General features: G+C 46.6%; 1 protein-coding gene across 12 annotated transcripts; it reads right to left on the minus strand.

Annotated features, from left to right (window-relative positions):
• Window positions 1–39: 39 nt before the first annotated feature.
• clcn1b (chloride channel, voltage-sensitive 1b) lies at window positions 40–19,010 on the minus strand. Of its 12 annotated transcripts, none has more exons than XM_023792715.2 (24): window positions 18,646–19,010; window positions 13,820–14,094; window positions 13,037–13,259; window positions 12,623–12,754; window positions 11,967–12,095; window positions 11,585–11,718; window positions 10,924–11,001; window positions 8,008–8,086; window positions 7,200–7,325; window positions 6,899–6,983; window positions 6,610–6,711; window positions 6,361–6,445; window positions 5,980–6,135; window positions 5,135–5,204; window positions 4,879–4,989; window positions 4,546–4,759; window positions 4,316–4,449; window positions 3,766–3,938; window positions 3,515–3,596; window positions 2,689–2,768; window positions 1,817–1,861; window positions 1,609–1,713; window positions 1,269–1,355; window positions 40–1,054 (listed from the first exon to the last, which is right to left on the minus strand). In XM_023792715.2, exons 2-24 carry the CDS (start codon window positions 13,967–13,969, stop codon window positions 698–700), a joined length of 2,937 nt encoding a protein of 978 aa, XP_023648483.1. In that variant the 5' UTR covers window positions 13,970–14,094; window positions 18,646–19,010; the 3' UTR covers window positions 40–697. The 12 variants fall into 12 exon arrangements, with proteins under 12 accessions (XP_023648483.1, XP_023648492.1, XP_023648491.1 ...); XM_023792724.2 differs by lacking the exon at window positions 13,820–14,094 and adding an exon at window positions 14,523–14,600; XM_023792723.2 differs by lacking the exons at window positions 13,820–14,094; window positions 18,646–19,010 and adding exons at window positions 14,523–14,600; window positions 16,045–16,165.
• Window positions 19,011–19,373: the final 363 nt, after the last annotated feature.

The following is a 19,373-nucleotide window of genomic DNA, read 5'->3' on the forward strand; positions in this document are numbered from 1 at the left end:
GGGTTCAATTTCTGTGATAAAAAATAATGAGAATTAATCTCTAGATAAATTCAGTATTTATTATACATAGTAATAATAATCAGTATGAATAACTGTTGTAATCTGTTGACTGAATTAAGTAAATACATTCATTAGTTAACTTACACAAATTGTCTAAAAATGAAGGTTTAATCACAAAAAAAACTAAATCACAACAAAAGAGCTGATTCCCTTTTCATACATTCCTGACAGTTACTGCCGTAGACAGACAAACATACATGGGGTGGACGTGTGCTTTTCACAAGCACGCTGATTACCAGAGCTGATCAACGAAAACATCCAAGAGTAAATCAAAAAGCACGGACAGGCACTTAAAAAGCATACATCAAAATAGAGAGAGAAAATCGACCATTCATTCTTTTGCAAATTATAGACTTAAGAAATAAATCCTGAGAAACGGAAAATGAGAAAAGACACCTTATAGATAAGATAAAAGTGTCAGTATGGAAACTACACAATAGAACTACATTTCCCATAAGCTCCCGGTGGCCCTGTATCATTCTTTATGTACTTTAGTTGCACCAAGTGCATTCTCATACGTTTTCGCCAACCTTGAAAGCACCTCCAGATGAGTACACAGCCACCAAATAATAAGAAGACGAGAAAATGAGTCTTTTTGATACGGCATGGTCACGTGACCACCTTATGCCTGCTTTGTCTAGATTTGCTCTTCCTCACTTTGTTTCTCCACATCCCTCTTCCGCTTCAGGGTAGGTCGGAGAGCTGATAGAGCGATGGACAAGGAGGATGTGGGGGATGTCTGGGGACTTACCGGTCCCCTCTCAGCGACCGGTGTCCCATCACCAGAAGTACCCCCTCCCGCCCCCGCACCTCCTGCACCTGTACCATCATTGGGGTCTCTCCTGGAACCCTCTTTCCAGCCGTCCTTCGGGGAGGAAGGGGCAGAGGGAGCCTGGGCTGGCTTCTTAGCCTTTCGACTGGCTTCACGGAAACTGGCCAGCGGGGGGCGTAGGCGCACCCCACTGCGGGTGGAGCCCTCGATGGCCTTCTGGAGCTGTGTGGGGGGGCAAAAACGCAATTAACACTGACAGAGAAACACAAGGTGGAATGAAAAGAAATTAAGGAAGAAAGAGAGTGAGAGTCAAATATATATAAGATTACAGTGGAGTAATCGTATGACCAGGGGGATGTCGGGTTTGGAGGACTGGGACGTATTAAATAATAAGTCTTACCAATTACAGAGGAAGGGGGGGAGGAGCGATTCATACCTCCTTCAGGGCAACGACTCCAACTAGCTTCCCAATGCTGGTAATGTAAGCGTGACTGATGCCCAGCAGGGAGAACAGGGCGTGAGTCTGAGAGTAAAAAGGACAGAGTGTCATGAGGCCAGGCAAGGTCTAGGGGGCGCCCAAGTGCAGGCTTAGGCTACACTACAGCTTCACCTCTGGTCTTTCTGTCACACATGTGCCCTATGTCACGTTAATATAGACCAGCTCCAGTCCAAATCAGCCCATCTCTAATATACCAGGGCTGAGGGATGGGACCAAAGCTGGATGCCGAAGGCGTGTGGAGCACATTAAACATGCCGCTCATCTGGCCACAACTGACCTTGTGCAGGGAGGTCTTCTCCACCAGCTGGAAAGGGGAGGGGTCCACACGGAGCTGCTCGATGTCTATTTGCTTGTCCAGCTCCGCTTCCTCCCAGGCTTTGATCTGAACATGGAAACCAGCGGGTCTATACAGGCACCGTGATGTCACCCACAATGAATAATTTAGGTTTAACTGGGCCATTTTCCACTCAAGGTTTTTTTTATACCTCTTCTGGCGTCATTGTATCCACAAGAGAAGGTGTTCTGTATGCCTACACACACACAGAGCAAGAGAGAGAGAGAGAGAGAGAGAAACAAAGACTGAGAATGTGAAAGGGGTATCAATGACTAGTGTTGGCAGCAATGAACCCTATTTCATCACATACATTTGTAGACAACTCACTAGCTGATGCTGTTTTGCGACGCCAGATATTTAATCTGAAATGGCATGCAAAAGTTCTGGTGCCATCTGGTGGCAGTAAGGGGATATTGCAGTCTGCCTGCTATTACAGGAATGAAATTTAAACCTGAAATTGCAACAGCTGCACTAGAATATACATAAAACGCAAGCATAAGTACAGATAAATATATACATGTCTATATATGGGCGACACGGTGGTGCAAAGACAGTGTTGCATCACACCCAGTCTGTGTGTGCAAAGTTTGCATGTTCCCCTCGAGTCATGTATGTTTCCTCTTACAGTCCAAAGACATGCAGTTTGGTGAATTAGCACTTCATGATTTCTCAAAGTGTATATTCGCATCCTGTGATGGATTGGTGTATTGTCCTGGGTGTACCCCAGCCTTATGACCTGAGCTGCCTGAGATAAGCTCAGGGCCCCTGTGATCCTGTCCTAGATAAGCAGTTGGAAGATGGATAATTATGTATGTACAGGTACATATTACAAGCTTATTATATATGTTATTCAGTCCGTAATGCATACTTATCTTAAACAGTGTAAGGTTTAAATATCCCAAAGGCAGTTTTCATTGTATGATCGCGCTACACTGGGATGTCTGCCTCCATCCGAGTATCTCAGCAAAGGCTCAACACAAGCAGAATGGTCCGTAAAGGGCGGCCAGCATCTGGAAGGAGTACCTGCGCATCGCTGTGTCTGTCTGCACACGGGAAGAAGAAATGCAGGAAGGTGTTCCTCAGAGCCCGCGGGGGGCCTTGGTCTCAAGGGAAAGGTCAGAGGTCAGCAGAGTTCAGCAGAGGTCAGCCCGCGCCAGGCAAATGACACGAGTACACTATCTACACCTTTTCTGAGGCAGGAAGTTATGCATATCGCAGAGATGCCTGTAAAGACCATGACCAGGGCCAACCCAACCCTATTCAGAGCCATAAATTTGATTAACCTAGCTATTATTGGTTGTATTCCTTCCTATTCTCACAGGCTGGTCAGATGGGGGCCCCCGGTGGCTGCTGGACCCTAAGCAGCCATTTAGTTCACTCATATCTTGGGCCACCTTTGAGCATGATGCACATGCTTCGAGTCTCAGACTCCAGAAGAAGTTCATTTCTTATATAAGATCAAATGCAAGAGCTCCACATTTCTGGATATATGCTGCTTACATGCATGGGTGGATTTTTTTTTTTTGGGGGGGAGGGGGGGCACAAGATGCCTGAAATTTAAAATTGCAATTAATTGGCAATAGCAGCATTGCACTATGTTGCACATTTACATAAGCAGGTTGTTGGTACCCTATAGGTAGACAAAATAATAGCTTATGTTTGCATCAGATATGTGTGTTAACATGTAAGGTATGCGGGATGCAGTTTTTTTGCCCCCCCCCCCCCCAAGAGCACATGTCAAACTCTGCTTATGCTTGCAGGTCACAGCCTCATTGCAAATATTGAATATTAACATTAGATCATTCATTCTTTTGGAAGAGGATGTTAATGAGATCATAAAGGAACTTACTGGGAACTGGGTGGCTAGCTAGCGGCTCCTGGGGTTTAGGAGGTGGGAGGGGCCCGTTTTGCTCCTCCTGCACAGAGGTGCTCTGGAAAGTAAAAGTATGACTCAGTAGGTTGATTACTGTAGACTAACTTGGCAGACCTATTGTATCTGTTTCTAGAATTCTAGGCCTCATTTATTGAAAATTGTAGAATTCTCTGAAGAATGCTGGCTATTTAGGATAAACACAACTTCTTCCTGAATGTGTCACAAACCCTGTCTCTCGTCTCTTCCCCTGCCTCCTCGTCCACGAAGGCGAATGATTCCCAGCTGACCCTGGATGCCAGTCCTCGGCCCTGGCAGAGGAGCCTGCGCTCATTTGAGAGCCACCAATCAGAGATCACCTGAAGGTCTGCCGTCTCAACCGAGCCCAGAAGGATCATTGAATCTAGAAAAAGAAAACGAGCATGATAAAACAGACGACCTATGAAAGCAGCAAAATTTGTATAGAATAGCTAATGTTTTTTTGGCCCAAGCTACTAAATTCATATAAATGTATTTATGTTCCTTACCATATCACAGCCTAAGAACTTGCATGAAAAATATTCTTGTTGACAGACTTTCAGTTCCTCTAGAAACAACCTCTTATAGTCAACAGCAGCAGTTTAAATGCTATTGCTCAGCGGTTCGTCCTGTAACATATCTGTTTTCTTCCCTTTGACTTTTCGCTATGAGTATGTCACGCCACGGGAGCACTCACCTTTATTTTCAAGGAAAAAGGGCAAAAATTCCCTCAGCAGAGAATAACAAGTGCATTTCTCTTACCCTCTGATTCGACCAGCGGGAGAGTTTTCAGTGATGTGGACTGCAGCAGGCTTTTAAGCTCTCTGTATGTGGACCTTGAGGAAACGAACTTCACTTTCTTCACCATAATATCCTCCACAAAGATGTTGTACTTGCTGTGAGAAAAGTTGGACCATAGTTACAATAGAAGGACACATGAATGTAAAAGGCTGTGTACCTCAACGCCCAGCCCAGGGGCTGTGCTGCCCTACCTGATGTGCCCTAATCCCAGCTCTGGGAGGTAAGGCAGCTTCTTGATCTGAATGATGGAGTCGTACAGCGAGGGCTGCAACCCTTGGGCCACCATGTTGGCCAAAATGACAGCCACCATCATGGGCAGGATGTGAGAGATCTGACCTGTCAGCTCGAAGCAGATCACTGCTGTGGACACCGTGTGGGTGACAGCCCCTGACATGGCAGCGGCCCCTGGAGGGGAGGACGAGGTGGAAGAGGAAAAAAGAACGATTGGAGAAATGGAATGGAGGACCATCAATGAGGAGGAGAGTAGGGATAGGAGCAGCACTCAGGATGGCTCAGACACTGACCGATGACTGCGTATCCTCCTGGCAGGATACGGTACACCATGCCATCAAAGAGGATGCCGTTGGGGAAGAGGGTAGCCATGATCTCACCCACTAATCTACCAAATGCTGCTCCTGGATCAAACGGTAGGCAGGCAAACAGATGGCAAAGCACTGCACTTTCCAAGCACATCAAACGTACATGTTCACCCTAAACATCCACATTGTTACTAAGCTTCATTTCAATGATAAAGAAAAATTATTCATTTTCAGTATTTACCCAAGACGAAGACCGGCATGAAGGAACCTGATGGGATGGGCATCGTCGTGGCAACAGCAGACATCCAGAACTGAGCGATTAAGCAGGATAAAAACATTGGAGATTCACAGCTGACATTGGCAAACAGAGTAAAGTTGACTCATTTTCTCATTGTTTTTAAAATAAATATTCTTCTGGCATTCTTAGATAAAGCAGTTATTTATATGATGTTTTTATATATACATCTCGAATAGAGAGATAAGCTACCCCTACTTTACATTTCATCACTCACAGAACCCTATGGGGAGGAAATCTAGCCTGCTCTATATTAGACTGGACCTGCTGAAATGTGTCAGTATACAGTATGCTGGTAGAGCAGCCAGGCTACTGGTCTCAGCCTCATGGGAAAACTGACCACTACCGGAGAGCCCTACCCATTTATTTCTATTCTACTTGCGTATGTTCCCTAAGTGCTGGAGTCCAGGAGAGCCCAAATCACTTGTCCACCTCCATCACATATCATCCTGCTCGTTCTCTTCCATGTTATACAGTCAGACATCTATAAATTCACACTATGACTGTTACTTTTCCCCAGATTGCTAGATGGAGGTTGTTTCCATTCATCCGCAGTTTTGGGTGATGGGTATTGTCCTTCGGGTCATCGGGCTATCCTTTGTGGTTTATTGTTGAGGCTATTGACCCCTATCAGGTACCCATATGGGAACACCTGCTTACACAGCCTAGATAACTGTTCCCTTTCATTTGTGTAACCTCTAATAATTTATTATTCCAATCTTTAAATTGATCACAATGCTAATCTATTTTGCTAATAAATACGCTTACAGAAAAAGAGACTTGATGAGCACCTTCATGACAATGAAGAGAATGATGATGAAAAAGACATTGACTTGGGGGTGCAGCCATGCCGTCGAGCGGCCAAGGCCGGGCGGGAGAGGGGAGCCCCAGATTTTGGTCCAGGTGTAATTATCAAACAGGGAGTTAATTGCTTCTCTCGGCATTAACTGTGGGATAAAGGATGTTAATACAAGAAGTTATATGGTTATAACAGCAGGAGTTATCATTACATTTATAGTCTATACATACAGTACATGTCATGTTACCCTATGATTTTATAGACAAACCAGCATAAACAGCAAGTGACATCCAGTGTGCAAAGCTTCAGTCTGATTTCTCAATGTAACCTTGACCATAAAACTGAACACTAAAAGAGGAATTTGACCTCTGACCTCTCCGGCCATGAACTGTCCAAATCCAGGGGGAAAGGTCAGCGATGCGATAACTAAGGTCACCACGGCAGGGTAAAGCAGTCGGCTGAAAAATAAATTGCAGAGACATTGGAGTTAAGGCCAGGAGTCTGGAACGTGGAGGGACACAAACAGCAGTAGCTATGATTTTTGTTACAGCTATGATTTATTCACAGGGAAACAGTATGGTTGGCCAAAATCAGCCGTCACATGAGTGCTCCCATTTCTCACTGTTTGGTCAGGAAGCGGGTCAGGGCATTCTGTTTTCTCATCACCAGCACCACTTGGCGATTCAGGAAAACGAAAAAGGCACCGAGAAATCCGCAAGAGATGCTGCGGGGAGAGCAAAGCACGACTGTCAGCACGTGGCGGAAGAGCATGGCGCGTCCACACTGACAAGGGCGGTGAGGTGTAGGCCAGGTGCCCTGCGCTGTTAGTACTGCATGGCCGGGGTTGGGGTACAAACAGAGGGTGGCCATGGCGCTCTCACGTTTTCGCTCCTTCTCGCCATCTCTCTCACCCAATAATGGCAAACGCTGGCAGCTCCTGAAGGTCGAAGGGAAACTCCATCCGGAAATTGGTGCGGAAGAGAGCGGTGATGGTAACTGAGAGACAACACTTTATTACAGCACACTGCACAAATATATCTAGAACTTTCTATAGCTCTAATCATCTCACTGCGGAATGTGACATGCACAAGTTACAGTCCACAACCCGCCCCCTAATCTCATATTTATTGACTGTGAATAAACAGGTCTCAACAGTTTACAATCTGCAACTGCAGGCTTCTCGCTAGAGGTCCGAGGTTTGCCTAATCTTACCGGCATCTTTATTCCACACGGCCAGCACTCGGAATATGAAGGCACTGAAGGTGGCAGCAAAATATCCCCTCCAGTAATTCCTCACAGCGAAAGAGGTAGATGTAACCTCAATACTGAACAACACTCCTGAAGGAGAGACAGACATGAGTGAGAGACAAGGACTGGGTGCAGGGGGATGGAATTAATTCTGAGACTGTGAAAATGAGGATCAAACTGCAGAAGGAGCAAAAAGGCGCAGTAGATGTGCAGAGAAATGATGGGAGGAATTTCACAAAGCAAAGAGGTTACTTTGATAGCCTTCATCTGAATCAACGAGGGGCGTAACTGTTGAAAAGGTTTTTGGGCTTTATGGCTCTATTCACAATTATTTCCTATTACCTATATAGTGCACTGTATATGGTGTTTGCCATCGCAGAATAGTAAATTACAAAATACCCATAGTGCACTGCAAACCCATTTATTATTAATATTAACAACGACAATAGCAACATTAATAACAACTACAACAACAATAACAAACAAATACATATTAAATATTCATTTAAAAAAATAAATTCTTACACATTCATATACACTTCATCTTCCATATTCAGTTTATCATATTGTTGTATTGTACTATTCACAAATGTCAGCTGGCAAAGGTTGCTAGATACCACCTTAGAACATCTTATGTCCCAAACCGTCATCTTGTTTCACTAATTTCTTGTATAGGAACTACATTCATATATAGGGAACAGTGAGTGAGTGGCCAAGTAGACCACTTCAATTACAGCCCAAGAGAGTGTAGGTGGTTAAGGGGGCGGGTTACCTCCAAGGGGTGTTCCAAAGCAGCAGCCCACCCCCACAGCGCAGCCCACTGTGAGGATGTCTGTGTAGGCATAAGGATTCTACTGATGCAAAGGGAGGGGGAAGGGCCACAAGTGAGGAGGCGAGGCCAGAGAGGGAGTGACAGCAGAGGGAGCCGTGTGATTGGGAAGAAGAGAGGGAACAAGAAAGGTGCAAAGAGAAGAGCAGAATAGAAAAATATGACATCATACGAGAAAAATATAAGTAACAAGCAAAGTAAAACAGGACTCTGCACAGAAGCAGAGGATGAAATGAACACAGAGCACATTTGTGTTGGTCAGAAAGAAAGCCAGCATCAATATATAAAGGTTACAGATGGTGCCGTCGTCCCAGTGGCAGAGATTGTCAATGAAGAGCAGTGAGCGGGAGCCTGTTCTCATAAACTGCATTCACTGACAGCAGAGCAGAGTGCAAAGCAGAACAGGAAGGCCGCTGGGCACAAAGTGTGTAGCTGACTGAGGGGGGCCATGAGGATTCAGAACCAGCTCTGATTGAACCGAAGGGATGTTAAATGCTCTGACAAATCCTCCTTCTCTATCATGTCAACAAACAAACTTATAAACTTATAAATAGACCTCTAGGAATTCTGCACACTTATGTCAATGTCTGCAATAGTTAAAAATTTCCTGGCATGTCCTGTAATCAGAGTACAGCCAGGACAAGTGTACTTTGTCATCCAACAGCATCTCTTGCCTGGCTCTTCTCCCAGGATGATGATGGCGGAGAGGAGTACAGCTCTGCGGCTGTGTAATCGTATCACTACTGGGTCCTTAATCCCTAAAACTGCTTCGGGGTGCTGGAAAACTGGCTGACCCTGTGCAGTGACCCCAAGGTTTACTCACTCCTGTATGTATGTTGTCTCATAGGAGAACAAGATTGGATTTATAAAGATTACATTTGTGCTTGCTACCTGTACAATGACAATAAAAGCTTTAAAAACAAACTATCTGAGGTAGCTATATGATTCTGCCCTTTCACACCTGATCTCAATGGCAGTGTATATGAGTGGATCTGTTGCGAGATCTATCCATCATTCTGATACCAGCTGCCATCAAACTAGGTTGACCTGCCCTCTCATTTACCAAAGTGTACGTAGAACAGTTCCTAAACGTGTGTGTACGAATCGCCAGCATGCACAGGCAAATTGGCATTTATCACTGTTTATCACAAACAGTGGTTTAAATGTTATTGCACGCGCATGACAAGACTAATTTAAAAAGACTAATTTAAAAAAGAAATGTCTTCAATGAACCATATATGAGCATATAACGCGCAATTGGGGAACATATTTCAGAAATGGAAACTGTGAAGAAATATATCCCACATACCCATATCCTCTTATTCCTGTTTGTAATATATTGTGCACTATATGCTCGTATTGTTATTTTGTAACTGTATTTTGCTATTAAGAAATAAAGTAAAAAAATAAAAAATGCAAAGGGAGATGCAAAACAGAACTTCACCAAGAATGAGGTGAAAGTTTTGCTGGATGTAAAAGAAAAGAAAAAAAAACGGCTTTTTTGTATGGCAGCTTTACCAGCAGCCTGTCAAAGAAAGACAAGGATCTAGCATAGGGACAGGTGATACGTGTAATTAATGCTGTCACCTGTAATTAGAATATGGCAGTGGTGAGGAAGAAGTGGTTCAATAAATGACTACGAAAAAAGGATCGCAGCCCACAGACCCCACATCCATGCCACAGGGGGTGGCCCAAGCACCACATCAGTGTCACCACTGAATGGTAACACAGCTCATAGACAAAATATCCCTAACAGGAGTCATTCCAGATGATGACACTGACTGTGCACCTCCATTACCCAGCACCCAGGCTTTCAGAAATAGGTAAGACACATTGTGGTTGCATATAACTGGCTGCAGCAAGTAATGTATGTTGTATGCCGTGGCAGACCAACAAGTGAATTTTGCAGAAAATTAATTGTGCCAGACACGTCCGTTGTCATGTAAAGCGTATATTTAGCGCCAGTGATAACTTATTTTTTTGGCCATTTTGGAACGAATTCATCATTAGCATGACCTGCCTGTACATATTTTCAGTGAACATAGCTAGATCATTCTATTTGTCAATCCATCAAGGTTGATAGTTAAGTGGGAGCCTGTGAGTATCTTATGTGCAGATAGGTTGGCTTCAGCTATGCTTCTGTTCCGTTACAGGTTTGTGCCCACACATGATTAGGAGTGTTTGAAAATGTACGCACATTTCTATGCACAGGAAGAAGTTGATAAATACCATTCTATACGTAAAAATGTTTGTATGCACGGATGATAAATGAGACCCTTGGACTCATTTGACTGCTGCACACAGTGGCCTGAGGTCTTCCCTGTTCTGATAGTGTTCCTATTAGCGTGTCACTTCCTGTAGTTCAATATCACGGCAAAGAGCAGTGTGGCCAGACAAGCAGGAACCACACAGACAAAGCAAAACACTCAGTCTCCTATCATACACAGCATATGTGGACAGGGTTCATATTGGGAGATGCAGTTCTGACTTGCCTCCTATAGGGGCAGCGAAACAGGTGGCCACTCCCACAGCACACGCACAAACTAACAGGTCCTGTTTGTGGCCCATATTCTGGTGTGGGGGTCCAAACGAGGAGAGGTGGGGTGGGGACAGAGGTGCAGAAACAGACATTGGAAAATTGTTAATAAACATGCCAGGCATTATTATCATACTCCATTAATTCGAAGGGGTTGGCGGAGCTAGATGAGTTACTGCACATTAGGAAAAAACAGCCTTTGTTAACAAACACACAGAGTAACCATGTCAAGCCAAACAGTGGATGCACTCTGGAAAAGGGCACATCCGAGCTGAGCACAACTGGGATTGATGGGTCCTGGGCACTGGCTGGACCGTGCTTACCTCATACACACCCGAGAAGAGTGACATGAACCGGCTGAGCACGGCAGCGCAGATGCTGGCGATGTGAACAAAGGGACCCTGCATGGATGGATGGATGGGTGGATGAATAGATGGATAGGGAGGAGGGTGTCAGGGGAAAAGATTCAAGATTCAAGAGTTTGTTGTCATACAGACAGAAAACAGTTACACTATGCAATGAAAATCTTACTCTGCATGTTCATCCAGCTGCCGGCAAACACAAATTAAACACAAAACGAAACACAAATTGAGGTGCTTAGTAAGTAAGACAATAAATGCAATTATAACTATAATAATAAATACAAATACAAAGCTGCAATATAAGATATTAAGTGCAGAATAAACATAATGCAGATATTGCAACGGGTGAATAAGAGCAAGAGATGGATAGCTAGCCAGTCCTATGGGATAACTGGGAGAATGTAAACTGGGAATATGTAACCATTATGTCAGGTTTTTGTAAGAGACCTGGAGAGACGTGGCTCAAATCTACAAAACTGCACAGAATTTCCTTATAGGATGTTTTTCCTATGAACTATTATGCCATATAAACATGAGAGTAAAACTGAGCGGTTCTCTGTCATGCTTCTGCGGAGAGGTTAGGTGGGGAGCGAGCATGATGATGTCAGCAGCAGCAGTCTACCTCCTTGCCCAGGGGCATGCCGCTCCCTAGGCTGGCAGTCAGGCCAATCACTTTGGCCACAAAGGCCTTGAGGGTCAAGTACTCCTTCAGGATCACCCCTCGGAGGATGGTCTTTATCTCTGGGATTCCGGACCCTGACAGAGGGAGCAGAAAGAATGTAACCTTGAAGAAATTTAAGGAAATTAATGTATTAAATGGTCAACATAGCAGAAGATTAATCCGAAAGTGGCACTGTGTGACTAAGTGGTCTTTACATTGTGGCATTGGGAACTAATGAGCGCGCTCAGACTGACAGAGAGAGAGGACGGGGGACAGGGCAAGGAGACAGAAACAAAGAGCGTGAGATAATGGGACGGCGTATAGAGGTGGTGTCAGAGCTCACCGACAGACTGGGGTGCGACCAGATGGCAAAAGAGGGAGGAGAAGATGATGAGGACCATGGGGTAGGTGACCCAGGCCAGGAACTGCAGCAGCACGTTCTCCCGCAGCTCCCGGTACATCCACTTATACACTGCGAAGAGGACAGGAGGGGGCGTTAGCGAGCGTCCCACACCCTCCCTCCCCCATGGCAAGGCCCACTGCCTCAGTGTCTTTCTCTTCATTTAAAGGGTGGATGTATTGCTTTTATACAAGTAGCTCACGCATTATACCCTTTAAACAGCTACATGTTGCATTCAGGGGAAATACCGGTGCTCAAAGGTCCAACATCAGAGCCTGACCCTGCCACTTAAGAGTGGAGCGACCTTCAAGTCACAGTTTTTTGTTTTTACTTACATAGCTGCCATCTGGCAGTAACCAATGAAACAAGAAGGGGATATCTCTCATTATTCCCTAGTATTTAGCACTAGGGCAACTGGGACCAGCTTATCCAGCCTAAAGGAGATGGTATTTATTTTTGTTTAGGTTCATTTCCCCATATCTTAAACATGCAAGTGTTTGATCATCTATGCCACGTGGTGAAATCCTCATGCCAAGATCTTCCAAAGATGGGGGCAAATCTCCCATCGTGCCTTGGGCATGGATTAGATACCATGGTACCTTGCAGACTCCTGGCACTGGCGTAGTCCATGGACCAGCTGACCAAAGCCATGGTGAAGCCTAGCAAAACCAGGAAGATCCAGTCCTCTCCCAGTTTGGTGATGAGGTACTTCTGTATCCGCGCCACACACTCTGCCAAATGGTTAACCATCAATTCCTCAATTTGTCTCATCAAGGACATTTTAATAGGTGAGTTTATCATGGTTCACAATGATTTATGGGGCATTTTTTATTGTTGATTTTGTTTTTCCATGGGATTCAGTAAGAGCAATAATACTGAGGCCCAGAGCATGATTAATGGAAGACAAATTAAGCTACACAGTACAGTGTGTAACAATGGCTTTTCTGCTGATTACAGTACCTGAAGGTCAGGGGTCAGCAGGCGGGGGTGTGGGACTGTAACTGCTGACTCACCTCGGCATACGGAGTACGGCTGCGGCTTCTTCGCTGGGGGGGTGTTGCTGAGTCCCGAAGATGGGGCTCCTGTCTCCATGGCAACAGGCTGGGGGTGGCTGGGGGTGAGCGGTGCCATGGGCGTGTCCCCCACATGCCCCCCCCATTGCTTCTCTGTCAGCAGTCGGGTGGTGGCTTCCCTCTGAGCCCCACTGCCTAGCTGCTCCTTGTACTCACCATAAAGCTGGGGGGTGGGGGCACGCTAGTTACCAGCCGATCACTATGACTAGTACTCAGAAATCACAAACAATCCATATGGCCAAGCACATGCCTGCAATTCATATTCCTAAACTTAGCCTTCATAATCATTTCCACATCAATAATGCTCCTAGTCAGTTCAGTGAGTTCTGTAAAGCTGTAACAGCTGATCTTAACACAAACATTGCCAGTTGCAATTCAATGCTCTGGGGGAGGCGGGGCTGGGAGGGGTGGTAAGGGGGCCAGACATGGTAAGGAGGGGTGGGGCATAGATGGGGAGGGGTGGAGCATGAGAATGCAGGCATGATGAGCTGCCTGCATTAGAGAGTCGGTGTGCCCGGAGACTCAGAGCAAGAACATGGGCAGACAGAAATAGGCGAAACAGGACAGCAGCAGCGGAAACTCGGGTTCGGGGGGAGGAGTCCTGGCTGGCGCGGGGCCAGGCAGCTGGGGAAGCACTCACAGGGGCACATTCCATCCCCCTGCTCTCAGCAGCACAGCACTAATACATTAATACATGCCGCTAATGGATATATTTACGCTTACACCTATATATATGATCCGTCCATGCCTCTGAACTCTCACACACCATCCTGCACGAAGGCCGTCTTTACGCAGACTGCCACCTCGAATCTCGCTACCAGGAAACGGTGCTGCCTCCAACATCTGAACGCATCCCCCACCCCCCGGATGCATCGGAGGCACCGGCCGGATGACCTTCACGGCCCCGGCCCTGCCGGTGGCGACCACGTTGTGCCGGATCTCTGGCTGATCCTGCAGCCATTGGCTGAGTCTTCAGACGTGAGCTCTAAAGCTCTAACCTTGAACCAGAATAAAAAACAATTGCCGTTTTGTTCTCTGCCGAGCCCCAGTCAGCAGTGCACAGTATGAATAAACTGCTAAGATAAAACAACTGGCTCTCAAACTCAATGTGAATTACTGCCGCAATTACTCTCGCTCGTTACCGTCATCGCTATTATTTTTTACTGATCAGCCACACATGGCGCTTCCTTAATGGCGAAAACAAACAATTAGTCCCTCCAGAAAAACATGGGTGCGAGTCAGCATCATGGACTTCTACCGTGACGACCGAGTAGCGTAACGATACAGATGTTAAAATAACCAGTGACATAACAGCTACATGGAACTGCTGGGATTACAAGTAATCCAGTAAAGGGACGAAGTCAACGAAGTCAGGCATAATGCAAAGGCACTTAGGTGGCATCGTGCGATAGGTAGACATACCGACCTCCCGTGCTGTAGTCCCCTTGGGCATGCTGTGTTTGGGTACACCAGTGTTACTCCCGCTGAGTCCCCGTTACTCTGACTTTAACACAAGGTCAGCATTAAACATTAACCGTAGGGGAAGTATCAATCACAGCCAGAGTGAAGGGACAGGCGTCATTTATTAAGCAGTTAAAGTTGATAAAAATGAAGAAGCTGACGACAGAGAAAAAATACAGTGGGCAGAGCAAGTCGGGAACTTTTAGAAACGCAGCTGAAAGTGATACGAAGACAGATGATATACTTAAGAAGATTTCCTGTAAAACATATCACAAGACTGTCGAGGCACTGTCGAACCCTAGGAGCGGATGTAAGTGGGGGTCTGGGAACACAAAGGGCCCAGATAATGGTCTGGACCAATGGAGATCCAATGTAGCCAAGGATTTAGCGTAACATTTTCAGAGTAATAATATCATCTGAATCCCTGTAATAATGAATCAGGGGATATATTCAAATACGCAGCTATGATCACAGTGGCGTTTTATTGTGAAGAATGAAACAGGATCTGATTAAAACCATAAAGCTATTAATTATTGCAATACAATCCATCCACCCACCCATCCTTCTGTATTCTGGGACAGGTATAAAAATTCATGATACCGGAATTTATCTACGATCAAAAACGGACGCTTGAATACCTATGGATGCTTGTTATAAAAGCCAGGACAAAGAAGCAGAGCCATAAAAAGGTCTGCTGGCGTAAGCTGCTGTCAAATCACGTCAATGCTTAACTACAGCAAGCTAATGAATCAGGTAGACAGCGTGTGAAACACTCGCTCTCTTTCGGAGACTGATTTACTGTTTCCCTGCTATTCGGCGTCAGCGTTCAGAACGCCTCCCACCGCCAGGTAGCTACACTGGGCACTTTGGCTTCCCTTACTGTTCAGACAAAGGCAGAGAAGCATGGTAACCGGGTATGAAATAAACGTACCCTCAACGTAGCTGGACGATGCATGCAAAAAGCTTTCACTAAATGGGGAAAGAGATGCTGCTTGACAGTCAGAGTTAGGAGCAAAGTGGATTAGTAAGGAAGTTAGAAGGAAACTGAGAGTGCCGGACAGGTGAAGGACACGCTGACTTTGAGAGTTAATTAAAAAAAATAACAATGACAAATTCTTAGGTCCCCCCTGCTGGTGAATGGGCGCTGCCCATGTGAGCGCGCGTGTCTGTCATTGCCCACAATATAGTGAGGATCATGATAAAATCTGACCCAAGCAGTGAAGGACAGCGAGAAGGTTCTCAGGCAGGAGTTTGGGCATGTGTGCGAGCGAGTGTACGCACAAACTCCGATCTTAAACGTGAAGAAGCAGCCCTTCATCCTGTGCCACACGCAGAGACACAGGCACATGAATGGCAGAGTGCAGCGCAAAGCGACTGGGAACCATGTAGCACATCTACAGCTGACACCCACAAGCTGCCGAGAGCATTCAGGTGATGCTGCTGGCACGGAGATCTCCGCAGAGATGACTGCAAATATTAAGTCTTACCGGAACTTGGTCTAAATTCATCACCTTTTCAATTGTATCGATTTGTTCGTTCATCTTCTTCCCGTGTCTATTGGTCCACCTCGGGATTCTTTCGTCCCCTCTTCCCCCGTCCCGTCTCACTCCTACTCTGGGACTTAAACACACCAAATCTCTGCCTTTTTATCCGTCAATTCTAATTAGCCAAACTGTACCTGCCTTTTTTCGTGTGGGTGGGGGTGGGGGGTGATACAGTATCATCGTGACCCACACAGGACGGGACAGGCAGCAAGGGAACCCTAACCCAGGGGGACCCGGTGGAGTTCGGGGGGTGTTGATGCAGGCAGTCTGGGTTGACAATTACATGTCAGCAGCTCTTAATTCAGAGAATTTATCCCAAGGCCTGTCACATTAAGTCCTTGCTTATTTTGATTATAAAGCCTCATCCAACTGCAGCGCTGCTTTACTACACAGTGCAGTGCGTCAGCATAGCTGTGCAGGTAAAACCCTGGTGTAAATGAACATGTGTCACTGCAGTGCGGCCTTTAGCCAGGCTAATTAAGTGAGGGTTACGTTCACAATGCCTTCGTATGGCAGCTGTGAGTTTTCAATTGATTTGAATTCTATTTTCATATTGCACTTATATTCCTATCATGTCTCGCTACAATATTTCATTTCCACACCTCCTACAACTGCCGCGGAGCCCTGCCCAGCTCATCCTGCGACCCCCAACACTACCCACTCGCTGTAACCCAACGCTGCGTTATATATAGCTTCAGTGTGACCCAATGTTCACTGACACACTTTTCCACACGCTTCTCTCTCTCTCTCTGTTTATCTTTGTATCCCTTCTTATTTCTCCAAGTCTGTCCTGCGATCTTTATGCACCCTGAAAATCATGGCGTCATCCATTCCCACTTCTGTGGCGCCTTCCCACTGGAAAAAAACAAAACCAGTCACATCTCATCCAAAAGTGGATTAAAAAGGTGCAGTATAGCCACCACCAAAGCTGTGCATCGTCGCCGTTGGCGTTTAAGTGACTATTAAAGCACATCCTGACACAATTCGCCAAGTCCGCCACCAGCGACCTCTCGCTGTCAGGCTTTATCTCCACATCTGCCCCCTTAATGCCCCTCTGCTTTAGCAACTCTGAGCTGTGGGAAGCCGTGCGCACAAGCTTAATTGTTCCTCAGATGACTTCCGGCGAAACCAAAATCCACAGGGCGCCAACAGCGCTCCGGGACATATTGGCATGTCAGCCTTAAATCCGAGACTTATTTCACATCACGCTCGCAGCCAGATTACTCGCTGCTAATTTCGACATTTAAAATCCCCTCCTCTTTGTTCCCCTCGCAATACACACACCACAAGGCTCACAGTCAGTTACTCTGACTCCATTCCCCAGTGAATCGACCTCCCAAAGAGTCCGCATCTCTGCGTCCAGCTAAGGGGGATCAATCATGGCTGAGAGGTCCAAAATTGATCAGATTGATAATGCGCCAATCATTATTTTGTCAATTCCTAGCCAAGTTTCCCCTCTCAACCTGTTAGCCATGTTATGATCCCTCCCACTGAGCAAAGTTAATTAATGTTATTAAAAATAGCCGGTAAGCATCCACACCAGTGTCAGTCACATGCTGTGCCGAAAATCACCTTTTAAAAAAAAATCATTCTGCTGGGTTTGTGACTCAGCAAAGAAATTGACACGTAAATCTGGGGTCTCCTCGGCACCTCGGGGGTTTGCTCACTCTGATAACCTGAGTCCTTCTCTCACCCCCCCCCCCCCGCCCCCGTAACCAGAACTCTCTCTGGTGTCCATCTGTCCCGATCCAGCCTGCAAGACAAGAGCCCTGATTCCCCGCGTGAGTTCCCGCACAGAATTCCCCACATCGATTGGCCGCTGCGATATTCTGGCTGAGCCTGCCCCTGTGCTCTGCCTGAGGTCTTTATCGCTGCCCCTCTTTAATCGTGCCCTTCCCACACCACTCAGCACCACAAATGTCACTCCTGTGTCATCTTTCAGGATCTCTGCTGGGCTGCGTTTACACGTCTGTTTTTACGTTCCTGCTCATCGCGAAACCGGCTCGGATTTAAAGATTTTTCAAGAACACACATTACATATCGCCTGAAGAACTAATTCAGAGAGAATAGGAGCTATATATCTTTTGACATTTAGTAGAAATGGGAAAACATATACACTATCAACTGGTGAAACTGGTAGTGTATTCTACTTATCCACACTGGATATGCTGAAACTGCATTTATTATTAGATTAGGCTTATAGCTTCTAGAAGATTTATCAGACTTTGTTAAGCATAAATAAAGTGCGTAAGACAGGTCTGACATCAGGATGAGTGGCAGGACGACAAGCCAAAGCAGTGTTATGCATCCGAGTGTCGGGGGAAGCTGGAGCCATTCTCCATGCAGAGCACAGGTAGCAAACGGCACGAGTGGGAGGCTGACTGACAGAGCAGCTGTGAGGAGCAGGGTCGGGGCGAGCGGGGAGCTCGAGCCAGGGCTCCGGCGCTTTGGGCGGGGAAGCCAGCGGTGCCGCCAGGGACCATGCGGGCAGCAGGAGCACAGGCGAGCAGCAAGGCGGCAGGGCGCCGGAGCGCAGGGACTGACCAGGGTCTGTTGGTATCTCAGAGCCTTCCTTTGCGGTGCATCTGCAGCCATTGACGCGCTGTCACTGACCCAAAAATAAACCGGCTGCCCTCCTCAGCATTTCCACCCGCTGCAGAGCACACGGCGTTCACTAACTGGCTTCTGGCGACGGAACCAGTGGCGGCGACGCCCCGTTGTAGATCCAGCGCCGGCCACGAGCCCCCCGGACCCCCCGCACGTGTGAGTGACGAGGCGGCCCGGCCCGGCCCAGAGCGGCGGTTTCCTTTATTAGAAAGGCAGCTCACACACTTACAGGCTCACATGAACAACAGGGGGACGCACTCCGGTTGTCCTCGGCAACACATGAAGACCTCAACCGCAGCTAATTTTTTTGTTTTGTAGGGGAGGGGGGGTTGGGGAGCTTCACAGTCAGCGACGCACCTTCAGGGCTGCCCCCATGTGACAGGGGGATGTTGGACGCAGGCCCATATGACAGTTGCTCCCCCCAGGTTTTGTAACATGGCCCCGTCGATCAGAACTGATGTTTTCATAACATATCGGTCATATTTCATACGTCGGCTACCTGATTGAAGGGAAATGAGACACGCATCGTATCTCTGCAATAAAAACATGGTGGCTGGGGCTCGCCAACATTCCCCATGGGATAACACACGTCAGGGTGTGGGACTTCCTGTCTAGTATACGGAGAGGGGGATTTCGGAGCATCCATACAGGCAGGTCCATTAACT

This window comes from Paramormyrops kingsleyae, chromosome 9, assembly GCF_048594095.1.
Source record: "Paramormyrops kingsleyae isolate MSU_618 chromosome 9, PKINGS_0.4, whole genome shotgun sequence".
NCBI lineage: Eukaryota > Metazoa > Chordata > Actinopteri > Osteoglossiformes > Mormyridae > Paramormyrops > Paramormyrops kingsleyae.